The sequence below is a fragment of the Netta rufina genome, assembly GCF_964035555.1.
Source record: "Netta rufina genome assembly, chromosome: 6".
Lineage (NCBI taxonomy): Eukaryota > Metazoa > Chordata > Aves > Anseriformes > Anatidae > Netta > Netta rufina.
Genome location: NC_140129.1, coordinates 20,626,832 through 20,652,062, shown reverse-complemented (window position 1 = coordinate 20,652,062; position 25,231 = coordinate 20,626,832). Strand labels below are relative to the sequence as shown.

General features: G+C 40.9%; 1 protein-coding gene across 1 annotated transcript in view; it reads left to right on the top strand.

Moving 5' to 3' along the window:
- CERS6 (ceramide synthase 6) overlaps positions 1 to 25,231 on the top strand; it is a gene marked incomplete at both ends in the record, with an annotated part of 115,515 nt that overhangs the window by 11,670 nt on the left and 78,614 nt on the right. Inside the window, 2 exons of the mRNA XM_084289000.1 lie at positions 22,018 to 22,123; positions 24,339 to 24,469. Of these exons, the coding sequence (XP_084145126.1) occupies positions 22,018 to 22,123; positions 24,339 to 24,469 (237 nt within the window). The remainder of the gene's footprint in view (positions 1 to 22,017; positions 22,124 to 24,338; positions 24,470 to 25,231) is intronic.

Sequence of the window (25,231 nt, the reverse complement as noted above, 5' to 3'; positions counted from 1 at the left end):
ACGCTACACCTAGATAGAAATCAAAGTAATCATTTATATGTTTGGTTTTTTAAGTCCTTTTTTCTTTCCTTTACCATGGGCCACGCTTCACTCTCTCTGCCCTCACTTTTCTTTCCAAGACTGGTAATACGTGTGCACCTGTCTGTGATCCTCACCTGCAGAAGGTTAGTTTACTGGATGTTAACTGGAAAAAGTTGATGCATTTTAAACACATGTCCTCCCCCTTTCTTTATTTTGACAGAGTACGATGTGAGCCTCTGTTCCTGCATGGCATTAGGTGACCAGTCAGTAACAAGATCACGCAATAGCCTTGCTTCTCTCCCTTAATCCCTTTTGAACAAGAGCATCAGCTAATATTGACTGTAGGCTTCAGGTCTGCAACTTCATGACTGGCTGGGAGCAGGTACCTTGTCGACAGCTTTCCACGTGTCTTGCCCTAGGTTTGCTATTTCACAAAGCCACTTTGCAGCGTGAGGAATGTCAGCTATGTCTGTGGTGGTAGCTCCTGTCGGCACATGCAGGGTGACCTGGAAGGAATATCCTGGTGCTTCTGTAACAGGGACTGGCGATCCTGCGGGGGTGTTGGCAACTCTTTCTAAACTGTGCTGCAACTGCGTTGCCGTCAGCCTGTGCAGCAACTGGTTTAATGCAAATCCAGGTGCTTCTGTGTACACCATAGTCACTGTCAGAGTGGTAATATACCTATTAAGAGCTTTGTTGGGTACATGTAAACAGAAAAAGGAAAGTGCCATCCTTAATGATGATGATGTTTGTTTCACATGTCGCAATTCTGTTATTTAGAGAGTACAACTGTGTGTGTGAATATGTATATTAAATAGGTTATAATCACGACCTCCAAGGCCATCCCAATAGATCTCTCTCTTCTTCACAACAGGGTTCTCCTTCTATCTTTTCTGACAGTGCTGCAGGTATTTACTTGCATGAAATTACACAGAGGCTTCTGAATGAATATACTTGCATGGAGAATGGGAAAAGTGAGCTGGAAAATAGCTCCGGATCCATTTTGTAATTTTTTTATTTTTTTTTAATGATTCCACTTTAACCAGGTTCTCTTCAAGTGAATGTGAGGCAAATGCCAACCCACCAGCTTTGCCCACAGGAGAGCAGGTATCAACCCAAAAGAAGAATCACGGGAGTGAACTCTTCAACTGTAGCCTATGGGACAGTTCTCACTTCTAAAATGTTTTCACATTGTTTAATGAGAACTATCACAAATATCATAAAGCTTTCAGCATTTACTGCAGGATAAACTATTCTGCTGAATTTCTAAAGCCCATTCCCTCAGACAGTTTACAGGGTATGAAAAGTTAGTATTTACAAGGTTGTCTTAAAATTGTAATTTTAATGAAGGACTTAGTTTACTCTAAGGCTTTATTTATGATGTGGTAAACCTAGCACACTGTACTTTGGCTCTCGGCTCATAGTTTTAGATTTAGATCTTGATTTTGCAGCTGGATTATTTATGGTATAAATGAAATAGTGATAAAATTTAAGTTCTTTCTGTCCTACTGTGGAACAGGCTGAGGAATTTTAATATTCTAAAGCCTCTTAAATAATGGTATTAAAATGTGTAATAAAAACAGAAGTTAGAATTTTTCTGTGCCATCAATAAATATTTCCATCTCAAATGACAGATCATGACAAGTCAGCCCCCTCATATGTATGAGCAAAGAAAATAATGTTTGTGGCACTACAGTGCAGCAGCAACATGGCACTTCTCTTGCTTGGAATTTAAGGTTTGAGGAGTTCATTGCTCCCCATGTTTTCTGTCTTCTCTCTACGTAAAAATTGTTAACAGAGGGGTTGAAGACCAGAGGTGGAGTGGGGCAGAAAGGAGCATGCAGCTGCGTTTGCTGGTGTGTGGGAATAAAGAGTGAAACTGTAAGATACAGAGTGTGTGCTGGGGGAAGCATGGCCCATGTGTGTGCATGCACCTGGGAGGAATGCAGTGTAACCAGGCGTACCGATTTGTTCGTTCTCACTAGAAGCAGTCTGCATTTGCAACTGATCCCATGAAATATGCTTCTAAATTCCAAGGTACGTGAGAACGCTTTTTTCCTAGGAAAGAAAGAGACTTCCTGTATGTGTGATTTGTCTGCCCCAAGTCAGGCAGGGGTCAGCTCTGAAAATTCTTAAGAATTATTTTTTTCTTAAGACAGTAGTGGAAAGCCATAGTGTTTGTACTGTTGCAACCCCCTCCCACCTGGAAGGGTGTAGCAGGCTCAGGCACCCTCCCCACCTTCTTGCAGCATCTTTAATGAACAGAGATTACAAGTAAGAAAGAGAAGAGATGCCAGCTGGCAAATGACCCAAAATGATTACAGACTGGTGTCTATTTATCTTTGCTGATGGCATCCAGAAATCTTCTGTCTGGCAGAGACAGCACCCTCTCTACTCTTTCCAAATTAAGTCATTAACGAGGTTCCAGATTTGGTTGGAAAATACAAGTACTGTAATTTCTGGCAAGTGTTAGTGGAAGACTGGGTCCTCATCATTCTCCAGAGCCCCATATGGTCAGTGAGAACAGGAACACCAAAAGGAAAGGCAAGACAAGTGTAAAACTTTGATGAGGGCAGGTGACCCTCATCAAAGGTGATTCTGTAAATTGAGGTGATCCTCAATTTACAGAAGTTGCAAATGGCCCATTTCTGAGTGCTGAACTGCCAGCTCCAAGGACAGAAGATTCACAGCTGGGTGTCAGATGGAGTGCCATAGCACAGGATGCCAGTATAGGCAGGAAGAATGGGAAATGTGGATGGAGCAAAAGATAGAGCTTGCTCCAAAGATGGAGCAAGCAGGTGAAGTTTGAGTCTGATGGACATTTTGTGAGGCAGACAAATATTGTTACATGTAAAAAAAAGTTCTCTAAAGTGGGCTCTAGCCCTTTATTCAAACTGTAAGGAACCCATTGCAACTCCCTACTGAACTCTGCTGTTGGCAAACAACTGGTGGTAGAATTCCTGACTTTAAGACAACATTTTCAGTCAGCTGGGTGCGGCTCCATTGATAACCGTAGACTATGAGAGTACAAAAACCAGTGTTCAATTGGTCTAGGGAAACTTAGTGTGCTAATGTGCTTCCCTGAAGACATGATTAGCACATTACATTAAAAATAATGCCAAATAATTGTTTTTGCTTTATGCTATACTCTAAGGAGGGATGTGTGTGTAGATGTGTGTCCATGTGAGAGAGAAAAATACAGTGATCTTCACTAGTAATTCGGAATAGCTATGATTGCCTGGATCATCTAGAAACACAAGACATTTTCGGCAATTAATTGATAGACTTGCCAGATGTTCATTATGGCGAGAACTCAACAGAGGAGAAGAGCTGTTCATTGAAAGATTGGTTGTATATTTTCACAACGGCAGAAGCTTGAAGAAAAAATCCACAAACTTTAATCCTTTTGAGAAATACTTAAGTAGTGAGATCTTCTGTTAAGTTTATAGTTAAAATATTAGTCATAAGATGCTTTAATGATCCAACAGAAGAAATTTAAACAATTGGAAAATTGTGCTTTGTTTGCTCAGAATACAGTGTGACTGCTCTTGGAAGTTTCTTTTGAATTGTATAAAATGCTGGTTTGGGTTGCTTTTTAAATAAATGGAGAAATAATTTCCAGCTTGATTTTTGAGTATAGTGTAATTTTAGCTAATAGTTTAAGAGTAAAAATAAAGTTTGCTGTTTTGCAGGTATCTTTACGGAATGATGCAAATCTTCGATTGAATTGTGGAACATGAAATACTTTTATAAATGAAACTGGTCAAAATATCATTTGTTTTGTCTATTAAATGGGTTGGAAAAAAATCTGGATCTCAGAACACTTTTCTCATCCTGGTTTAGTATTTAAAAAATGAAAGCTAAATGAAGGAAATATGATGTAGATATATACAGACATTCTATCTGACCTGTGTTGAAAGGCTTAATAGAAAGTGAAGCTTCAAATTTTTATAGAAACAAAAGATCTTCATTACGCTATCATGCATCAGTACTCTTTGAGGAAAATCATTGAAGGTTAAGATACAGGCTTCAAAACTGATTATTTGGTTTGCTCGGAGTGAGTCACAGCACATTGGATACTGCTGCCTGACAGTGCAGAGGGTCCAGGATGTTTTTAGCTTGTCACTTTTCTTGGAAATGCTCATTTTCGTCACCTTCCTTGGTCCATCTTCTCATCTCTTCCCTGTATGTAATGCCAGCACTGCCACGTCTTTACTTTCCTTCCAATCCAGCAGACATTAAGCAGTGTTCGTTAGGTTGCCTTTTACATCCCACTGGGTCCAGACTCTAAGGGTCCTCGTGGGTTCAGGTCCAAGATGCCTCCCACTCTTAATGTGTCACTGTCAAAACAAACCAACACCAACAAAATAACCCCAAAATACCAGCTCCTCACCCCTAATGAGCAAACAAAATCCAACCTTTTCCTGAGGGTTTCCATAGCTATTTATCTAAGGTACTGAGACAGTAATTGTTTATGGCTTGCTGAGTTAAGGGTGAAAAATTATCCAAGACTGTAAAAGTTCAACAGTGACTGCTATAAATAAGGCCCTCCTAAGGAACAAAGGCCAGATGGGGCTGATTTAGATGAATTGTGCATAGCACGGCCTTGGTTTCAAAGGAATTTAGCCAAAGGCAGGAAGGGTAAGCGTGAAGAAACATCAGAGACAAAGGCTCCCGGTGCGCATTCTTGCATTTCAGATGCATTGTGCTCTTGTCTGCTGCTCAGTTATATAGGCTGCTCTAAAGGGCTCCTCCAGGTGCTACGTGGGATTGCTCGTGGGAGAAAAAGGCCTTGTCATCATCACAGAAACTCCACCAAGCACCTGAACAGAGAGAGAAATAATGCCACTTCCCATTAATTCTGGCTGAAATGTAGCCATGTATTTTGCCAGCCAGATGTCCAGTGTCCCAGCCTGGGGGGCTTGCTGGCATTCCCCTGCCTCCGTCTGTCAGGGTTGCATTTTGGGGCACTTAACCATGCCAGGGTTTGGGGCTGTGGCTTGGCAAACCAGTCAGGTTGGCCATCTTTTTCTTCTTGCAGTAACTTGTCAGGCAGCATGCTGCCTGTGGTGGAAATGGAGTTGGAGAGCAATTTGTTTTGGTATTCAGCTGATACTGAACTGCATCTCAGTGGTGGCGGCAGTGCTTTGCTTTTTAATGATGGCTCTGAGTGCCTTCTGCCTGTGTGACAGAAGGAGAGAAGTGAATAAAAATGAGTAAGCTGAATTGGACTGATTTGGTCCTAGATTTAATGAAGGTTAAAAAAAATGCTTTTTGTGACAGTGAATTGCAGTCTTTGAGTCTTTTTTCCTAAGAGATAACTATTTAAAACATATACAGAATGAATAGTAGATATAAAAACTATTATTACAGTTACACTCTGGAAATCCCATGTCAAAACGGAGATAGTTGAGTTTTCTAAAACTGATCACTCCCAAGTTATAGGAAATAGACTAGCAAGATTTCATTTTAAAAATGCTAAGCTTAAAAAAAAAAAAAAAAAGGCAGATAAATTTCCATTACAAGTACAGCAGAAGTGGAAGCCCAGCAGTGCCTCTCTTTGTCCTTTCCTAGCCACTCTCTCTCTGTCCCTTGCCCCCCCCCCCTTCACATCCATTGCTGTTTGGCTGCTCATGGGGGCAAGCAGCATTCAGTGCATATGTTCTAGGATTAGGATTTGTGAATCACAAAAGATTGTGAGGATTGAAATTTTACCCCTCCCATCTGTAGTTGCATCGATGACCCACCTGATATGGACTGGGCTCAAGTAATTGAAGCCCCACATGGCAGATCTGCTGTGTTCGTTCATCGATTTCTTCCATAATTACCGCAAGCTGAAGAGAAAGGGTGTGGGGAGGAGCAGCAGTGAGGCTGGCTGGCAAAAGATCTGACCTAGTTTTTCCAGTCTGCATGGCACTGGCACTGCAGGCAGAGTCAGCTGTAAATCTGCCTCTGTAGAAGAGCATTTATTTATTTATTTATTTATTTTTGTTCCCCACGTGAACAGCAGCGTTTATTTTGAATGTTCAGATTTGGTGGTTAAAATGCAAACTGTTGTCAGTGCGGTGTAGTGTAATGGAAATGTGCACATCTGGGAGGAGGTGAGGGAAGGCACGTGCTTCTGCTGGGTTGTTTTGGGCTTCTCTGCTTTCTGCTCTTCTCTCCCTCCCCCAGCCCACTGTCACTCCTCTTTCTCCGTTGGGTAGCTGTGTGATATTAAACGCTTGCTTTTTCAGCCTGCCAGCAGTTCTAATGACGTGTGTGCAAAGCACATATTCCTCCCTCTGTGCAAGAGTCGGTGTGATTCTGCTTTGCACACAAGGTTAAACAATGCTGAAATATAACATATTTTTTAAAGTTTTTGGTAATGTCTCTAAGCCTAATCATTTTGCCTTCTTCTTTCTATTTATATCAAGTGGTCATGGCCTCTGCTAGGTTTGCTTGTTTGTTCATTTTAATTCCATTACTTAGCAGTGAAGGACCAGGGATTTAGTACCAGTAATGTAACAGCAAGCTGTCTCTTGTTTCCAGCATGGGGATTCATGACAGGCAGATGACTGGTGCTTTGACCCTCCAGATGCTCTGGATAAGCCTTACAACAAACATCTGAAGGGGGGTACTCAGCTGCTGAATACATACATGTATAATTCGTCTTCTACCATTTGATCGCAGAGAGGTTTCCTTACAGAGCTGTGAGTGCACGGCTCTGCTGATGTGCAGGGCTCTGCCCCAGCCTGACGGGTTTTCCCCGTCCTGTGTACTTTGATAACTGGTTTTGTTCTTGATCCTCTTGCATCTGCTTCAGGAAAACCATGCCCACCTGAAAGTCAGGGAACGGACTCTGTTTCTGAAGCTGCTCTGGGCTGTAGCTGGAACTGCAGCCAGGGCACTGGATACCCGGGATGCCCATCCTCCTAGGTCACACCCTGGCTTCTTACCTGGCCTGTCCTGAGGCTCCCCTTTATCTTGCTGTAGCACAAGCACAGCTCCGCATAGCTCTGTAATTTCTCAGCATTTGCTCATGATTTCTGCTGTTTTATGGCTCTGGCTCCTCTGTTGGCTCTTCTCAGCTAGGGAGGCTCTTGAGGTGGGCAGGAGCTGATAGTCATGAGTTAGCAAGGATGAGCGTGCTGTGATGAGTGATAAGCAGAGCAAAGGTGGCGCCCTGGTCAGGAAGGGTTGTGTCAGCTTTATGTGAACTCCTCAGAGGCTGGTCCTCTTTTCAGCTGGCCTGTATGTGTCAGTCAGCAGCATTCAACTACTCAGAGCATGAAAAAGGAGATTCTGCACACCTTGGTACAGCAGTTTTCCCAATCCCCCTCCCTTCACCCCTCCTTGTTTTTGCAAGTGTTCTTCTCTGAAGCTGGGAGGATATTGCTGTAGGTAAGAAGTCGATCTTGCAGTGGAATGTATTTGTCACTTTTCCTCTTCTAAGGTAAAACTTGTGATGATGCTGTAGTTTTGGCTGTTCCGCAGACTTTTCTTTGTGTTCCTTGGCCATAGGCATGGAGGCAGTGATCACACTCTTCAGGCTGTGTCTAATGTTTCTCTTGAGGTCGGTGACTGACGTGCATGCCAAGAAAGTGACTGTCAGCCAGGATGCTGAAAGGAGATGCACACTCACAAGAGCTGCTCTGAGTACCCTTCTGAAGCAATCGTGTCTGCTGATCTGACATTTCCAGTCCAGCTCTAAGTGAGCTACAGTCCTGGGCTGATACTTCTTTGTGTATCCTGGATAGAGATGTCACATCTCATTTGTCGTCAGGGGAAGGCAGAGTTTCATGTATAATTCTGTGTAAAGTTGGTAATTATCAAGTGTTCTCTGCTTGCAAAGCCTTATGCACTTCAAGCAATCTGCAAATACTTGACTGATGTGCTTTCTGAACGTTCTGGGGTATGTGTAGGAGGGAAGTGCAGGAGTCTTAACAGTGCACTGGCTGAGTGTGTGGTGGTCTGCGCTAGGCAGGTCAAGTTCAGTAATGCTTCTCACACCTGATCTCTGGCACTGCTGGGTGAGAGACTGGGTATCGCTTCCATTTGGCGAGCCAACGTCCCCAGGTACCATCCAAATAGCCTCAGTGTTTGTTCCTTCAAACAATCTTGTGATTCTTCATTCACACCAGAACGCTCCATTTACTGCGTTACCCAGAGCAGTGGGATAAGCATTAAATGCCTGTGGAAGAGGTAATCCCCAGTGAGGTAGCACATTTATTTCTCAGTATTACTGGGTGGTTTTTGATGATAGGGCTGGGTTATTATAGGGTTAGGACATTCAGGAGCACCCAGGTTGCTTTGCTGCTGTCATACCATCACCTTTTCTGGTCACAGCTTACTTAAAAGGCAGAAAGTTTTTCATTTCAACTTTTTAGTTATACTCCTAAATAAGAAGAATGAATTTATAACCAGTTTGCTCTATTTAACAGATAAAAATCATGGTCTACAATTGATTCATTTTTTTTTCTAATTCTGCCCAAAGATATTCTATAATGACATGATTATAACTCATGGGCTCCCGGTTTTGGTTATTAGTTTCTATTTTTATTTCCTAACAGAAGGCACTGATCCAATGAAGAGCAGGGCCTGGTTCCTTTGTAACGTGGTGGTGGTGGAGTGGAAGAAGCTGCTTTTATCCCAGGCAGCATGCACTGTGGTTGGTTAAAGGAAACAAATAAACAAACAAGACAACTCTATTGATCACAAGGAGATGAGGAGGCATGGCTCCACTAAACAGAAATACTAAGAGTAACAAATACCTGCCACTTTAAAAGCTTTAAATGAATGTTATCTTACCAGTGGCTGTATTAAGTTGCTGAGAAAAATCTTGGACCGAGCTTAAAAAAATAGGTAAGAGGATTGTACCAGTTTATTTTCTGGCCTGTTTTGCCATACAAAATATGCTCGCATACGTAAAAAACGTAAGTGGTTCACATTACCCCAGGTAGATTACTTCTTTACCTCTTTTTGCCATGTGCTGCAGCCATTCCCATCCCACTGACACTGGCAAGTATGCTGCTGCCACCGCTGCTGTGGCGTGGTGAGCCCAGGGGCTGGCCGGGAGCTGCGTGTGCTTCATGTGCATGCGGTGCCACGAGGCTCCCGGCCTGGCGCTTCCCACTGCAGCCGCCAAGGGAGTAATTGCCAAAGTGGCGTTTGGGTGATCCACAAGCAAATCCTATTATTTGTTAATAGGATTTGTTCTCGCACTGCTTTGTCCAATCGCTAATTGTTTATCATGCATTAGGAGTACAATGAGATGCCTGTCAGCTGTGTTATGAGCATTTGGTGTGAAAGACTTGCTGAGCCTTTGTCTGCACTGGTGGGCTTTGCTTTGGGAAAAAAAGCCTCAGTGTGGAAGGCAGAAAGCACGGGCTGAGACTGTTGGGCACTGCTGTGGGTCCTTCCCCCTGGGCGGCCAGGTGGGAAGGGCTGGGGCTGGGCAGGAGGGGTCTCCAGGGAACCCTCATCTCTCCTGGCCTGACCCAACCCTTCCGAAATTCAGTACATCATGATACATGTCTTACATGTATGTGTTTCTGTGTTTGAATAGATTTGTATGTTCATACATGTATGCGCTCTTCCTGCTCTTGTCTCTGTCCGTCATGTAATCCCATTTGGGCCGCGTGTCTTTTCATATGGAGATGTGTTACAGCTGGCTCTTGCTTTGGTTGTCCCACGCTTGGTATACGTACATATATACGGGTATACACATGTACACACGCACATATACATTTTATATAGAAGTGGATGAATACCTTTGATCATCTTGTGTGACTAATACCCACCAGCCAGGATGAAAATTGCTTCCTCTAAAGTTCTTTCAAAAGATTAGATGATTTTGTGACCTTGCTCTTGGAATTAAAGTTTAACCTCTAAGTCAAACCAACCATCCCTATTTCAAGCACTTCCAGAAATTCAGCCATCCTACTGTGAGACATCCACGACCTATTCCCTCTTCAAAGGGAACAGTCTTCACCAGAAGATTTAGTACGAGCTTTCATCTCGGAGTAGGAAAGTTCCTGAAACATGTCGTACTTTCAGATGGAGGAGGAAATAGGATTTGCACCAGAGTTACTGGTTCCTCATCAAGAGCAAGGCTTTTATTTCAGTCCTCTGTCATATACCATGCCAGACCCACAGTGGGGCAAGCAGTCACCCACCCAGGAGAACAAAGAGGAAGCTTATGAATATTTAATGACTTCATGGTGTGTGCTCATCTCTTTAGACCTGAAGTCTGTGGCTGTCCCAGGTAGCACAACGACAATATCCCAGAGCAGAGCACGCCTGTAAGTCCCTCAGGCAAGCCTGGCTCGTTTCCTCAGATGCACAAGCACACCTGTGCTGGCTGGGCAGGGCCTGACTGCAGGACCCACTGCGTAAGGCAGCAGGGAGGGGTCCTTGAGCCAGAAAGGCCTGAAATGTTTTGGAGAGTTAAATTTTTATTATCATTCCATTGAATGTAAAGCTGCTTGTGTCTTCTCTTCTTTCAAAGAATGCCTGCTAACGTGAGGTCGCTTAATGAGTTCTTGTTCTAGATGAACAATATAATAGCTAAACGTTTCAGACACTTTTTAGTATTTTCAGGAAGATGTTGCTGAACTGCCCAGTTCTGTTCTGTGACTTGCCGTGGGCTTTTAGAACAATATTGGGTGGATTGATTGCTGTTAGAGTGATCACTGGGGATTTTTAACTACATCCTTCATTATTTTCTCTCCTGGTAGTAAATTGATCAGCGTAAGGAAAATAAATGAATATAAAACTGTAAGAAGGCAGTGATGTAATGAGCTATCACATAATGACCACACTAGGAGCTACCAAGGAGGAACCTGGAGTATGGCACTGGCTTTCTAGTGAGCGGTTACGTTATTTATCAAAGTGAGTACTGAGGCTTTTTCTTCTTTAGACAGTTGCTCTGAGGCACCTAGTAACTTCTGGGCCATTTCCAAGTGGTAGGTAACTGCGCTTCTTTGTATCTTGGAAGCTGCCTTGAAGAATGAAGGAGAACGTATCCACATGCCAGGCTCCTTGGCTGCCCTTTGATGCAGGTGCAGGTATTGCTCACAGATCTTGCTGCCTTTTTTTTTTTTCCTTCCTAGTTCACATACTGAAAATGTGACCGAAGTAAAACAAAGTGACGCTGCAGAGCTTTGTGGCTTAGAACAGTAGGTCACCATAATACACTAATACAATTAGGGTGACCTACTGTGATTTTAAAAATTAAATCGGCCACCTTCCCTTCCTACTATGCTTGCTTTCTGCCCTTTTCTATGTCCATCACTTAATCCCATTTGGGCAATGTGTTTTTTCATGTGTAAACATTTTACAGCTTTGGTTGCCTTAGGCTTGCCAAAACAGTGGTACCTATCAGCTCTGTGTTTCAGGAGGTGGCAGTGAGGAGCAGGAGACAGCTCAGCGGGGTCAGGAGTAGTATGGAAACAGATGCACTGGGAATGACTGTTCATTTTTCTCCAGTACAAGCAGTAAAAGGCGAGAATTGAAACCAGAGGGTGATGAGTTCATAACAAAGGGAGAAGGTTCTCTTCACACAGCCTGAATTTAAGCTGAGGAGCTCTTCCACAGGCTGTCAAAAGTTTGCATGGTCTCAGTAGGAACTAGTAGGAACTATTGCAGCTTGGGGAGGGGATAAGAGCTCTGTGGGGACTACTGCATGCAGAGAAGGCTTTTTTGGTCTAGAAAGTCCCTGAGCCACAGTTTTTTACAAATTTGGAGAATATCTTTTTATCTCTGTTGACCTCTAGCAGTGGGCTAGAATTTTGGGGATGTAAATTTTAACACTGACCCTGACTTGTATGTCCTGATTTTACCATATGTAAAAAAAGGGTAGGAGTGATACCTTCGGTATTGTATCATCCGTACCTTCTACAGCTTTGGTAATGCCCGCTGAGGTCTACTGAGAGTCAACCCTGTGTGTAAGAGATGTGTGGGACTGGAGCGCATCTCCCTTTTCCCTCTGCCCGATCCATCCTTGGAAAGTTACAGAGTGACTAAATTCTTTATTTTTAGACATTACAAAGAAAGAAAGCATTAGACAGCTGGCTGCAAAAAATATTTATTTGCGACCTTTCTCCACATTTGTACAGTTCTTCTTGCTTTCTGGCAAGACTCCTGTTATATTTTGGACAAGCAATTTCTCCATGATTCAGGTCTTCAGTCTCACAGTCTCAGGAGAAACTAAAATGCTTAGAGCTTTATGCATATGTATTTAAAAAATAATAATAATTTAAAAACAAAACAAACAAACCAAAATGGTTCCATGTCTGGAAAACACGGGCTGAGGCTACTTCTATTTGTAAGCTGTTGGACGAGGTTTGTCTCCCATTTCCATAGGGACTTCCTCACTGGACAAGCAACAGGAGCGCTGCTGGTGGAGGCGGCACTGGAGCATTCTGCATCAGTGGCTGAACACCCCCGGCTCCACTCAGTCCTGCTTTTAAGCTAACCTGCATCTTGAGATAGACTTCTCCCCTGCATTTCTGCTCATTGGAGAAAGGATTAAATAGGTTTGTTGGCTCAGTGGGGCAAAAATATGATGGTATGTGTGAATAGAGGGTAGAATGAGGGCTGTGATGAGCAGGGTCTGCTGGGCTGGTTTTGATTGGAGCTATCAGGCATGCAAAGGTAGCTGAAGCCAAACTGATGCTGCTGATCATGTTTTTTTGTGATTGAAGCAAAATGTCAGGAAGACGTTGGTATTTTTGACTTTGCACATTGTGGAGAGAGAATTTTTAGATACCCATGTTTAGTCCAAAAAAAAAAAAAAAAAAAAAAAAAGAAATGTGAGAAACCCAGTTGCAAAAAAAAAAATATCTAATTTTACTATAATAAAGTGGTTCAGGTTGGTCATGTTCTTTGAAAGGGTAAATCTATAGGACAAAGCATTTCATAGTAGTGCTGTTGAGTGATGACAATAAAGAATTGTCAGTAATTTGTTTTATTTACTTTAAGTGGTGTGTGTATTAGCACTGCAAAAAACAGCAGGCCTGCAAGCTGAAATGCAGCTACTACATCTTTTTTTTTTTTTCCTTTTGATTACAGCTACCTCTTCCAAAGACTGTTGAATAATGTTAAACGTTCTGTGAAAGTACACGTGGACGGCAGGCCTTGAATCACGTACCGCCCCCAGGCAGATTACTGTGACCAAATTTTCTTCTCTAAAACTGATCTGTACAAACCCATTTTTCACTTATATTGCATCCAAAGTATGAAAAACACTTAATGCTGAGTGCTGTTTTGCTAGGACAGTATGCTGAATTTATAGGACATTTTGCTTCCCAGCTGAAAAATTACTGAAAGATTTTTGAGGCGAAGCTTTGCTCTTGCAAGCTGAGGTGGAGCAGTTTTATACGGCCCTGAGCTGAGACAGTACTGCAGCACATGGTTGTCCTCCCCACTCACAGCACCTGTGCCTGGAATTATAAATCAAAGAAGAAATCGAACCAAAGCTTAGCTGTAAGTTTGACTATGTCAATCTTTTTCAGAAAGAAGAAGGGAGCCCAGGAGCAGTGCTGTGGTGTGACCAGGGCTGTGGCAGCACGCGAGTGCTGGTGCCTGGTATTGCAGAGTGGGGTCCCGCCAGCAGAGCAGGCGTACAGCCATGCACACGCTTCTGCCATTGCTGGTTCTGGCACTCTGGCTGTGCTAGGTGCCAGCAAATACCTGCACTTAGAGAAGTGCTGGATTGTGCTTCCTTCTTTCAGAGAAGCAGTTCCTCATTCCAGGCCATTAGTTCCACTGGCTCTCACTAGCACACCGGGCTGCTACCAGCCCCATTCCCTGACATCCAAAGGATGCCCAGGTGCATTTGCTGCTGCCAGCTCGATGGCTGCTTTGATTTTTGTTAGGGGGAATGAGCAATGCCATTTCTTAGGGAGGATTTCAAATAGCTTCCCAGCTTTGTGGTTATGAGGTAACAGGACATTTGTGAATGATGGTTTTCTTTGTGGGTTTTTGTCTGTGTTTGGTTTGGTTTCTAAGCCTTTTAAAATTAAATATACAGTACTTTGTAGAAATGCTGAGGTTGAAAACACGCATGCTTGAGAAAATTTGTCAGGTCAAAACACAAACAAAAAATTTTCAAAACTTTAGAGGAAAAAATTAAAACTCAGAGTTTGTTTCCCAGCAATCATTTTTTCCCCTCCAGGGAATATAAGTGCTTTCTAGTAATTTGAGCCAAAGAAAGACAAAACCTCAGTCATTCGGTAACTTGAATGTTCCTGAAAGCTACTTAGCTTTTCTTTTTTTAGAAGCATATGTGGGTTCCACAGTACAGTGCTTTGTTTTTATCACTTGGTGGGGGAGATGGGATAATGATGTTGGTGTGTCAATAACAGATAATGCGTCTCTACCGTGAAGAGAAGGAAAGGCACCGGACCTCTTAGATGAAAAGCGTATCTACGTATCTGTTTCTGACATCACTTTAGAGATTTGGGAATAGGTACTCTCTGAAAGGCTTGGCACTGAGCTCTCCTGCCCGCTGCCCTCTGAGGCACTCCCCATCACGCTTGGCTTGTGTGCTGGGCAGGCAGTGCCTTGCCTCGGCAAGGTTTCCTTGTGAGAGTTGTGACCCATTTCCCAGCACAGCCAACACCTTTTGGAGAACTTAACTTCTCTGTATAGCTACTGGTGAGGTTAACTGGCTCTGAACTGCCTCAGCTTCAGGCCTTGTATCCTGGTGGTGCTTCTGCAGCAGAACGTGTTTGTGTTGAGAAACAGAAAGAAAAATCAGTTCTGGGCAAGGTATCCTGAAGTGACTGGCTGACCTGTCTACTGAATTAGTCCTAGAACTGTCAAGATTTGTTGTTGTTGTTGTTGTTAGTAATACAGGTAACTTCTGAATTAAATAGGTCAGCTGTACAAAAATAACAAAACAAACTCAGCAATTGTTTGTTTTGTGGCAGTAAATCTGTTGAGTATCTGCTCAGATACAAGTCTCTTCTGCTCCTGCTCATTCTTGTGGTTAGAGCATATTCAGATTGCTGTTGAAAAACAGCAATGTCCAACAAGTTAGACAGTTTCAATCATTAGTCCCTGAAATGATTTTTCCCCCTGTCTTTAGGGACCATGAAGTAGATGAGTTGGGAAAATTTGTTCTGCATCACGTTCAAAAAGAGAGCCCAACTCTTCAAAACCAAATTGGGCACATCGTTAGCACAGAGAGGAATTGTTGCTGGTTATAACTGCATTTGCTAGTATTTATAAATATACTGGTAGGAAAAAATGAGTTTTGATGGATGTGTTTAAGTTGCAGGATTAGGTTGCTTATTTTTTTTTCATTATACAGCTTAGAGTTGGCTGCGTTACCAGCATCAGCAGTCCCTTATGCAAGCACAACTTGAGCAGTGCCTATGTCAAAGTGAATTTTTATCAGGTTCACAGAGATGCTGTATGTGTGTAGTCAGAGTTTACCACTTAGCTCAAACTAGAGTTCATTATTCTTGGAGATGTCCCAGAGGTGCCATGTGCACTTCTGATTCACCTTAGTTTTCCCAAATTTATCTGTGAAGATGCATCCTTAGCACAGGAAGGGGAGGTTCAACCTCCCCTCGTGTACCAGCTGGCAACCAACTCAAGTGTTTTTGTGGTTGTGAGAACTAAAGCAAAAATGTTTTTTCTCAGTGCTTGTGGGGACTTTGTAGCTAGGGTTCTGTCCAGGAGCTTCGTTACTCCTTGGATCTATTAGCACAGCTCACATAGGAGCAGTCTCAGCATTTTTGTGCAGATGCTTTGAGCCGGTTGAGATACCTTCCCAGAAAGCAGATTGTTCGGCAGGTGATGGGTGGCCTCTTTGACATTTGGGCTGTAATAAGAGGCCTGTAATCCTACCGGTTTGTCCAGAGAATGACATACTTTTAACAAAAATAAAAGGCAAAATGGACTGGATTGAGCTGTGATCAACATTAAAAAAAAAAAAAAAAAAAAAAAAGTGTATAAAGTATGTCACTGGCACTGATGAAATCTTGTATGTGGGCTTCCATAGTGAAATTGGCCACAGAATAAAACTGTTCAAGTGAGGGAAGAAGCATGATGTCTGTGCTTGAAAAACATTAATGGAAAACTGTTTTCTAACTCATGGGATGATTTTTCAGAGCCTGATAGCCATTAAAATGTGTCACATCTAGACAGAAGAAATCATTGTTTTACAAGACTTGGGAGAAATAAGAAGGTTGATGCAAAACTAAGAAATGACAATAATAGGTCAGAAACTGAAATTAAGTCAGTCTTTGCTTGCAAACCTTGGGAGAGATTTCGAGGTTGTGAAGCAGACAGGTCACTTGTCTCAGTGCAGTTAGCTTGAAAGACTTCAACTAAAAATTGAACATCTTTTCAAAAACTTAACATACAGCAACATTCAAAATATATTGCATGTAAATAGAGGGACAGCTCTATTGTCTGATAGGGGGAGGCCAATGACTTAAATAAAGTTCTAATTTTATTTTGTTGGCGGTTATTCCTGGGTCTGGAGCCTTGTAAGACTTCCAGTTCTGTCCCTCATGATGGCAACTTAATTTAGGTTTGCCAACTTTAAATGCAGAAGTATAAAATATTATTTTGCATCTACATCAAAGAACCTAGTCTTGATTTAGATTCTCTTGAATGGGTAATTTTGTCCTTATCACTTTGTATACATGGACATGCATTCAATAGCTTTTTGGAAGATTATATTAGGACAGTATGGTAAAATCAAGGAGCAGGTAGTAAAGTATCTTCCCATAGTAGAAAAGATATATGAAAATCTGTAGTAAAATTTTTGTTCATTCTGCAATGCAGGGGGAAGGCTGGTCATGATTTCTGGGTCCCTTTCTTATCAGCTGGTGGAGTTTTGCGTACAGGGAAGGGTTAAGGGCTTTTTATTGGTTTTCCTATTAAAAAGAAATACATTGCATTAAAATGAAGCAACGTTTATGGTTTTCAATTTCTGTATTCTTGCTATTTTGTTCTAGAGATAAAAATTTTGGTGAAATCAAGTGAGCCTCTAAATAGAGCAGAAACACTTGGCCAATAAGCATTGCAAAGTAGTACAATTTTATCACTTCAAAGGCAGTGGGAAGGAATCCAAACATGCTTTGAACTGGTTAACATATATAACGTGCTAGCTATCATCGTCAATTACTTTGAGACTGATATTTCTTAAACTGAATGTTTAGGACAAACCGTTGTTTGAGTATTTTCTTTATGTGTTAATTTTGCTTAATAGTATTTAATTTCTTAAATCACATATTCATTAGCTCAGCTAGCTTGATAAATTTTTTTGGTGCTGTCTGAAAAGTCTTGCAGACCTTTTAGGCTGTTTTAAAAAAATCTCTGATGCCTCTTAACCTGTTGGAGGCACTGCAGAGGTGTGAGCTTCTTCAAAGCTACTGAGAACCTGGCAAGCATGGATTTGCAAAGGGTGACTGTCTTGGTCACCTCTGAAATAGCAGATGACCTGCTGGTAGGGAAACCCTGGTGATCCAGGAGGGCTCTGCAGGCGTATTTCCAGTGGCTTAATGAAGAAGTTGCTTATCTTCCTAGAATTCAAGGATGTATCTCTGTACATCCATTTGAGCTAGGAACGCTTCTGCTTCCCCTCCAGCAGCTCCACCCCCTCAATGTGACTACTGGTTTTACTGAAGCACCTCCAAAATCTCCTAGTAATGTTATGGAATAATTGCCTATGTATACTTGTTTTCTACTTAAATTGAAGGGAGAGTTTGAATCAAATCTGTGGCAAGGATCTGATCTTGCCATACTGCAGCATGGAGCATGCGCTTTGGCCCCATATCATAGAATATCCTGAGCTGGAAGAGACCCAAAGGATCATTGAGTCCAACTCATGGCTCCGCACAGGACCACGCAAAAATGAGACCATGTGTCTGAGAGCGTTGTCCAAATGCTTTTTGATTGCTATATGCAGGTTTCTGACAGGATTTGGGACAAATATTACACATCACCAGTAGGTTTCTGATTTATAGTAAAATGCAGAGTTGAAAAAAAAAAAAATCAATTTACTTTTCTGCTTCCTGTGACACTTTGAATTATTTGTTTAATGCAAACTTTGCTAGTGCTGATAAATATCAGCCTCAAAGGATTATGAGGGCCAACACTAAGATGCCTAGTTAATTTTGGGACTTGATGTAATTTGTCAAGATGAATAGCAGTAAGCTAAAAGGGTTATGGTAATTAATTAGTAAGGCTGGACTATGCAATAAAGGAGTATAAAACTGACTCTGAGTGAAGGCATCTCCCTTACTGTTTTATTGAGGTTATTTGATTTGTGATATTAAAGTTATGTTTCCAGTTTCATGCATCCACAATGATTTGTGTTTATTGAGGGTCTGACCCATTCCTATTTCTAAGGGAGAACTTTCACAGGGTGTGGAAGATGAAGAAAGAGGAACCAGTTTATTATTAACTGTAATTTTATGAACATAAGGAACTGTGTGTCTGGTGTAGAGGGGTAGGAATGGCTTCTGAAGAGTCCGAGGGTTTGGGTTTTCATTTCAGCTGGCATCAAAGGACATGGGATTTGGACCTCTTCAAATGCAGCATTGTGCCCACTATAGCCACCTCAAGGAGTAAACTGTACCCAGCTGGCATTTAGCTCCTTCCACCAGGGCAAAACTAGTTTGTTTCTTTACTTCTCTTCTTCCTCCATGTTCATTAGGCCATAATGGTGGCTGGCTTTGTCTAGTGGACAAAAGGGCAGGCTGGAAAGGCAGCATGGTATCTTTATCAAAGTTACCTGCCTCTGGTGAAATGTTGCTCCTTTTTATGGTCTAGTACGTATGGGGGGCTATTTTGTGAAGGGTTTCTTGTGTCCTTCATAGAGAAAACACAATTCCCAAGTTTGGGGTGGAGCATGAGGCCTCGCTGTCTCTGCTCCACATAGTTGAGAACTACAGGCAGGGTCCAAACTGTGGTGGCTGCCTCTGGGAGGTACAGGCCGCTGCTAGATGCCTGGCATGGTTGGGCAGGCAGCACGGTATTTATAGGCCAGCAAGGGCAGAGTACCTTCCACCTGGTTACTCTGAAGTACCCGGTGTTACCTGAATGGTCATCTGTGGCTTTTTTGGTTTGGTTTTGTTCTTAAATGTGGATTTAAACAGTGGATGAGGAGGCCGCCTTTAAAAAGGTTCTTGAATTCTGAATTTAATTCCCTTGCTTGTTTTGTTATTTCATTTCTAGATAAGGAATGGATGGGGCTGTGTTTGGCAAAAAAAAAAATTGTCCTTTTAATTTCTGTGTAATTGAATGCCAGCTTTCAATTCAGCTTCACTGAAATCAGTTGAAAGAGAGAGATTGCTGTGGTGTTTGCTCAGATTTACATGTGGGGAGGAAAGCTGGTAATATATTCAGTTCTGCTCTCCTTACTCTTCTACAATACTTCTTTCCTCTTAATTGCAATACCTTATGCAATAAATAGTCCCATGGGTTTCAGTAAGACTGTTTAGGGAATTGAATACCACAGTGCAGAAGAAATGGAAAAAATGAGTAAAGCTTTTAAGAAGTACAACATTTGGCAAAACGCTCTGTTTGTGCATGTATCAAACACTACTTTTGTTTCATTATGAATCAATTTAAATTATTACAGAAAGCTGAGTGAGAATTATGATAATGATGCTTTTTACATTTGGTGTGAAATTTTGGATCCTATTGATTAAATTATACTTTAAAAGTTTCATTTTAACCTTGAAAAACAATTTTAAATATTGCAAAGTATAGTTTAAGCTTAAGTTTTCATAGGAAAAGTCAAAAATCTCGCTTAAATCTTATCTTTGCTTTCTCCTGTGTTTCTCTACACATTTCATTAGCAAGACATGTCATTTTAAGAATGGCATTTAAGCAGACCCAGGAGCTTGGCTTAGGTTTAAATGAAGATCAGCTCAGCATGAAGCTTGTTGGAATTGCATCTGGTAGAATTTTCTAGCAGGGACTCTCCTACCCGCTTTTGACCTTAACAAATTCAAAGTTTTATTTTTTTCTTTTGAATTAGCATATTTAGGGAAATGTCTTTTTATTGGAGTAAAGGAATGATGATCACATTCCTTCCATCAGCAGAAGGATAAGAGTTTTTTTCAGCTTTTTGTATAAAACATGGATGTAAAGGGACTGAGAATCTTGGTATCTGTTACATGTCTGGAAGTGTTTTACTAGTCCTTAGAATTAAAAAGTAAATTTCTAAACTCAAACTCTATGTGCATTTTAACAGCTTACTCAGCTGCACCTTTTTGATTACCTGATAACAGCAATGATCAACTCTGATTTGTATATGTCCATGTTGAACTAAAGAATACAACTCTCACTTCTTTTTGTCATCTAGTTTGAGATGAAAAAAAGTCCCTTCAATTTTAATAAAAGCAGGTTTTATGTATCTCTTGCACTTTAAATTGGAAACTTGTATATTACTTAGCTAGTGTACAAATTGCATATTTTCATATAACGCAAATGCTGAGCTTATATTTCACTTAAATCAGCAGAAGCAGCAATTTTAGTTCAAAATAGTACTTAAAATGGTGCTTGAATGTGTATAAGAACATTATAATTTTGAAGAGCACATGGTTGTATTCAGGTGGATAAACACAGAGCTACTTAACTAGTGTGTTAGTTTCGTCTCTGTGGCAAATTAAGTCTCAACAAAATAAAATCTTTGAAGTGAAATCAAGAATTACTTAATTCAAAGATGGCAGAAGTTTAGGAAACTGATGGTTTTCAGGGGACAATGGGATCCAGTTCTCACTTCAGTTACCACTGCAGCTGCATGCACTTGTTAGAAGTCAGTAAACCTTATTTTACCCTAGTTCCTCTTCAGCTGTATGGATTGAGTCCTATTGTGCTGGGCACCACAGAAATGAAGAACAAAACGATATATCTGAGCCTTAATAATTTACAGATAGGCAGGCATGTACTGCATAAATATGATTTATTTAAGTAGTGTCTTGAATTACTACTCCCCATCAAATTTTCCTGTATATTTTTCCAACGATGTGACTCTTTATAGTAGTTGCTGCTTGTGAGCAGAGGGTAAGGTTAAAATCTGATGTGTTCCTCTCGGTATCTTCTCCTTTCTTTTCAAAGGAGTTAGCCTCAATACATCTGCACATGCTTTTCTGTGGTGCAGAGGCTGGTACCTCTGGTGCTATTGACAGATATTACTGATTCCTTTACTATGCCTATATGGATGGAATTCCTACAAAGACTTTGTAGCTATTAATCCCACACTTGAATCCCTTAGACTTCGGGGATTCAAGAGTGGGACCCATAGTTACAAATAGTTTAGTTTTTAATGGATGGAGTGGTTTTCTTTGAGTGTAAGCTATTTAATTCATCTCTAAAATATGTTAGAGATTCCCAGTTTATAAACTGGCTGAATTTATAGATTGGTGTTTGGATCTGTGACAGTGTTGTGCTTGAGCATAAGAATTTAGAGGAAAATCTATTTTTTAAGCAAAGTCTTTGAGTCATGGCTCAACATCATTTGAACTTCATGGTTCAGAAAATTGTATTGACTGGGCATCTTCAATGCTTGCTGCCTTTAAGGACTGTGTTTGAATTTTCACTGTGCAAAAGGAGTCCTAAGGCAACAGCTACTCTGGAAACTGATCTGTGAAAAAGGCCTTATTTGGAGGAGGAGAACATTACGTGCTCTTCAGCTCTGCAAGCTGCCCTGCTCTTTTCATTAGGCAGTGCTTCTCTGGGAGGCATTCCTCTCATGCTTTTGTTCTGTGCTTTTTTTTTTTTTTTTTTTTTCTTCAACATGAAAGAAAATCCCGTTTCATGTGCTCTGTGGAGTTCATTTCATCCTTCAAAGTGCTGTTACTTATTTTGTCATGTAATCGCCTGTACGAACTTGCTTTTAAGCTGTTAGGCTAAGTATTGGTTCTTGTTGGCAGGGTTATAATGTTTGCACATTTACCATATGTCATTGATTGATAACAGTAATGAAGTAAATAACTGAAGGATTTCACTTACATTCTTTTTTCACTCTTCTGTTTCTCGTAGGTTCATTGCTAAACCGTGTGCCTTAGGCCTTAAAGTCCAAGCTAATGGACCACAAAAAGCTCAACCTAATGCTATCCTGGAAAAAGTTTTCACAGCCATTACAAAGGTAGAGTATTTACCCAAATATTTATCTTATAAAGTGGGATATGGTATTATAAAACACATCTGAACAAAATGAATATAACTTCTAAATTCAGTACTGCCATTTTTACAGCTAATGTCATAACATTAAAGTGTCAAGGTTTTCATTGGCATGCCAACTTGAACAGTTGTGCAGCCCTTCATGATGTGTCCTGTAAGCTTTTGATTAAAAAAAAAAAGTTACAGAAATACTTCGTAGGTGCTGTATGGCCACCTACTTTTTTATTTTGTTTCCTCCCTTTTAGAAAGTTTCATGGAATCCTTGTTGTTTGTTTTTTTGTTTTGGTTAGGGTGATTTTTTTGTGTGTTTTGAATGAAGAGCAAATTATGAGATACTAAGATGGACCTTACTGTGTATTCCATGAAACTCTGAAGCTACCCCTTCCAGGGCAACTGCTTGAGAGCAGGGTGCTGATGGTTTACTGTTGTCCTAGCCGTTTGTGATTAATGTCCTTTGAATTTGGAGGAAAAAGCTAGAAAAGTATGGAGAACTGACTGAACAGTATTCTAGATTGCAGGTTGTTCGTTGTTTTTTTTTTTTTTTTTTTTTTTTGGTAGAAAATGAAGTTTTTGCCACTGCTTGCCACTCTTTCTACAGCTGCTGTTGTACGAGATCTTCAGCTAAACCTGTCATCCTGTCCATTCTTCTGCTGTAGTCTGAGTTTTCACACAGCACTAAGCAACGTCCTTTAGCTTCTCCTGAAAAAGTCAACAGACAGTTCTTTGTAGTGCAAAGGCCTGTGAAGACCTGAATGATGAAGCCTCTCTTTTGCAGAAACTCGGCAGTTCCACCTTGGCTCCAGGCTGCAGCAGGGCACACCACAGCAGACACTAATTAGCTAGAATTTCAGAAACTATTAAGATAACAGAGGGCTAAATTGGGTTCAATGTCAGAGACAGTGAAATACGCCATGAATATGTCTTCTTTTTGTGTCCTACCCTATGCTGAGATCATCAGAGCACTCGGTGCAATTTTTGTCTTGTTTTCAGAGAAAGTGATGCATGCCTCATTTCTATAAGATACAGCATGTGTGCTCTCTCCCTGACTCAACTGGAGGAAGAATTAGATTTTTAAAGTCAGTGAGAGTAGCTTTTCTCAATTTTCCATTGGAAAACCTAGTGGCTACTTTGATTCACTTAAAAGGTAAATAAAAAAAATAATTTCTGAGAAGGGATGGGAAGTTCTGAGAACTTCCCCCTTTTCTCAGCTAGTTCTTTTATTTTCCTTTCTGACTTCTTTGCTGGAGACTGATAGAGGAAACTTCACCCTGGCAAAGACTGCTGCTTTACCCTTTGCTACATTTAACAACGTCTTTGTGGTGGCAGATGTGTATCTTTTTCAATGTATCTGACTGGCTTACAAACCTAAACCTAAAGCTCCAGAAAATAGACTGTCCGATGGCTTTTCCTTAATTAAAAAAAAAAAAAAAGTAATCAGGAGAAATATGTAGATTGTCCTTATGCAGTACCATACATAAATGTGGCCTGTTCCACTTTTCTCTATTTAGTATTCAAATTAAGAATAGATTCATTTTATTTTACCTTGCCTTTATGTTGATTTGCAGAGAACAGCCACTTGAATGGAAGGAGAGTTTTACATTTACTGCTTTGGAGGATAATTCTGTGTAGCTATTTTAAAGAAAAAAAAAATCCTTGTTTCCCAGGTGATTTTCCTTTTGAAGTTGTCATTTTGTTTAATTACCTCATTTTTTAACATTAATATGCACAAACATGGGATATATCCTCTTCTTTCTGTGTCAGTCAAGAAATCTTCACTTCTGCAACTGACAGTGGGACCAAGGTTGGAATATACAAACTGTGTGGCAGGCAGAGGAGCATTTGTAAGCCCCTCTGCTTGATAGATATGTCATTTTAACCTCTGCTTACCATCACTTCCCAAGTTTCATGAAAGGTTTCATCCAGTAAGTTTTTATCAGTAATAACCAATATGCAATATGGCAGCATATGTCAATCTTCTTATATCAATAAGATACTGTCACCGTAAACATATTTTGGTGTGGATGTGCCAGCAGAGATTTCTGTCATTTTATTTCTATGCATCCATTTGTCTGACAAGCAGTCTATAAGCCATTGGGAGGTGGTTACAGCAGTTCTAAATTAAAAGTGGCATTACCACAATTGGGAAGAGGAAATAATTTTTATCCTTCTCTGTTCTGTAGCATCCGGATGAGAAGAGGCTGGAGGGGCTCTCCAAGCAGCTGGACTGGGATGTACGCAGCATTCAACGATGGTTTCGACAAAGACGCAACCAGGAAAAGCCCAGTACTCTTACGAAGTTCTGCGAGAGCATGTAAGCAAACTTTCTTTACAGCAGTCTTTCTCCTTTCTCTGTACAGCTGGACAGAGATCTGAAATGGAGCAATAAAAATAAAAGCCAAAAAGCCCTTCCTTGTTTTTCTCATCCTGGGCTTGACCCTTTTACTAGCACGGCTTCTTGAGTGCACTTAATTCTGAGAAACTAGAGGCTCCTACACTTTCTTTGGGCAGTTATTTTTCACCTACAAGGGTTTACTTCTAGGGACTGCTTCCAAGAATCCAGCTGCTCTTCAAAACTGGTTATCTACACATAGTTCTTTTTTCTAATCAGACCCCATTGTCTGTGAGTCAGATTTTCATGCTGACTGGATTTAACACACTAATACTTAATCTGCACTGAAAGAGTGTGAAAAACTAAATCTACTAAATACATTTACATGTTTTTCTTAAAGGAGGAATGATAGGTATTGAACTTAAAACACAAAGAATGCTAGTTTCTTTGAAAGACTTATTAGTTATAAGACTCAGCCCTCCAGCACTGCTGTAATGTTGTTCCTTTGATATGGAAGGTCGTGCATTTAAGGCAAGTTTTACATGCTCCAAATCAAGAGGCTTGGCAAATAATGCCATAAACAAGTATCGGCTTTATCATACCCTGAGGTCAAGTAGTCGTGTTATTGCTGGCTTAAAACTAGTTATGCTTTTTGTTAGCTGGGAAAGAAGTGTTAGACAGAAATGTCAGCACCAATAGAGGAAGCCTATTTAAATTTGAAAGTGAAACTTGGTTATTTTAAAT